General features: G+C 44.6%; 1 protein-coding gene across 1 annotated transcript in view; it reads left to right on the forward strand.

Moving 5' to 3' along the window:
• Positions 1-2,500, forward strand: part of LOC116223119 (E3 ubiquitin-protein ligase TRIM11-like) — an 8,634-nt gene that overhangs the window by 3,443 nt on the left and 2,691 nt on the right. The window contains exons 4-6 of the mRNA XM_031578598.2: positions 91-186; positions 401-652; positions 1,291-1,441. Of these exons, the coding sequence (XP_031434458.1) occupies positions 91-186; positions 401-652; positions 1,291-1,441 (499 nt within the window). The remainder of the gene's footprint in view (positions 1-90; positions 187-400; positions 653-1,290; positions 1,442-2,500) is intronic.

A 2,500-nucleotide genomic window follows, 5' to 3' on the forward strand; every position in this document is an offset into this window, starting at 1 on the left:
GTGTGTGTGTGTGTGTATGTGTGGGGGTGTGTGTGTGTATATGTGTGTGTGTGTGTGAGAGTGTGTTTGTGTGTGTGTGTGTGTATACAGGCTAAGCTGGGGAAGACTCAGGCTGAGCTTTTGGAGATGATCCTGGATCGCCTGGATAAGATCAGCGAGATCAAACACTCCGTGGAACTCAGGAAGGCTAGTACCAACACACACACACACACACACACACACACACACACACACACACACACACAAGTTCATACACACACACACCTACACATGTTCATACACACACACACACACACGCGCACACACACATATTCAAACACGTCTCTGATTCGCTGCGTGGAGAGGAGCCGTGAGGAGTGTGTGTGTGTGTTCACGTGTGTGTGTGTGTGTGTGTGTGTAGAAGAGCACAGAGGAGGAGCTGGCCGTGAGCGCCCAGCTGTGTGCGTCTCTGATTGGCTGCGTGGAGCGGAGCCGTGAGGAGCTGGAGGAGGAGCTCCGAGAGGCACAGGCGGCCGCTGAGAGGGGCGCGGAGGAGATCGTCACGGAGCTGCAGCGGGAGATCAACCGCCTGAAGACCAGGAGCACCGACACCGTACACCTCCTGCACACGGAGGATAGCCTGCACCTGCTGCAGGTACACACACACACACACTCACACACAGACACTCACACACACACACCGCCTGAACATGTTCACACACACACACACACACACACACACTCACACACACACACACACACACACACACACACACACACACACACACACACACACACACACATGAACACACACACACTGCCTTAAGACCAGGAGCACAGACACTGTACACCTGCTGCACACACACACACAGTTATTTGCACACACCCACACACACACACACAAGTTATTTGCATACACACACACAGTTATTCGCTCTCTCTCACACACACAAACAAACTTTCTTTCTCTCTCTCACACACACACACACACACACACACGTTCTCTCTCTCACACACACACATTTATCTCTCTCTCACACACACACACACACACACACTTTTATCTCTCTATCACACACACACACACACGTTGTCTTTCTCTCACACACACACACACACACACACACACACACACACACACACACACACACGTTGTCTCTCTCTCTCACACACACACACACACGTCCTCTCTCACACACACACACACATGTCCTCTCTCTCTCACACACACACACACACACGTCCTCTCTCTCACACACACACACACACACGTCCTCTCTCTCTCACACACACACACACACGTCCTCTCTCTCTCTCTCCCAGGCGGACCCTGCGCTGTGCCATCCTCCGGAGACACGCAGTTGGGCGGGGGTGCAGGTGGACACACACGTGTGTGTGGAGGCCGCCGTGTGCAAGCTGGAGGAGACACTCCGTGCCCAGCTCCAGATGATCCCAGAGAGGAGTAAGACACACAAGGATATATGATGATGCTAATGATGCTAATAGCGTTAAGGATATATGATGATGCTAATGATGCTAATAGCGTTAAGGATATAGGATGATGCTAATGATGCTAATAGCGTTAAGGATATAGGATGATGCTAATGATGCTAATAGCGTTAAGGATATATGATGATGCTAATGATGCTAATAGCGTTAAGGATATATGATGATGCTAATGATGCTAATAGCGTTAAGGATATATGATGATGCTAATAGCGCTAAGGATATATGATGATGCTAATGATGCTAATAGCGTTAAGGATAAATGATGATGCTAATAGCATGATGCTAATAGCACTAAGGATATATGATGATGCTAATAGCGTTACGGATATATGATGATGCTAATAGCATTAAGGATATATGATGATGCTAATAGCGTTAAGGATATATGATGATGCTAATAGCATTAAGGATATATGATGATGCTAATAGCGCTATGATGATGATAATAGCGCTATGATGATGCTAATAGCGTTAAGGATATATGATGATGCTAATAGCATTAAGGATATATGATGATGCTAATAGCATTAAGGATATATGATGATGCTAATAGCGCTATGATGATGCTAATAGCGCTATGATGATGCTAATAGCGTTAAGGATATATGATGATGCTAATAGCATTAAGGATATATGATGATGCTAATAGCGTTAAGGATATATGATAATGCTAATAGCATTATGGATATATGATGATGCTAATAGCGTTAAGGATATAGGATGATGCTAATAGCACTAATATGTGTGATTATGTTAATGATGCTAATATGTGTGAAGGTGTTAATAATCTAAGATGTGTGTCGTTGCTAATGATGCTAAGATGTGAGATGATGCTAAAATATGTGATGAAGCTAATACCACATAAGATAAGATTTGTGATGACGCTAAGATGTTTGAATATGCTAATAATGTGAAATGTGCAATGATGCTAATGATGCTAAGATATGTGATGATGCTAATAAAGCTAAGATGTGTGATAATGCTAATGACGCTAACATATGTGACGATGTTA

This window comes from Clupea harengus, chromosome 13 (genome assembly GCF_900700415.2).
Source record: "Clupea harengus chromosome 13, Ch_v2.0.2, whole genome shotgun sequence".
NCBI classification, from domain to species: domain Eukaryota; kingdom Metazoa; phylum Chordata; class Actinopteri; order Clupeiformes; family Clupeidae; genus Clupea; species Clupea harengus.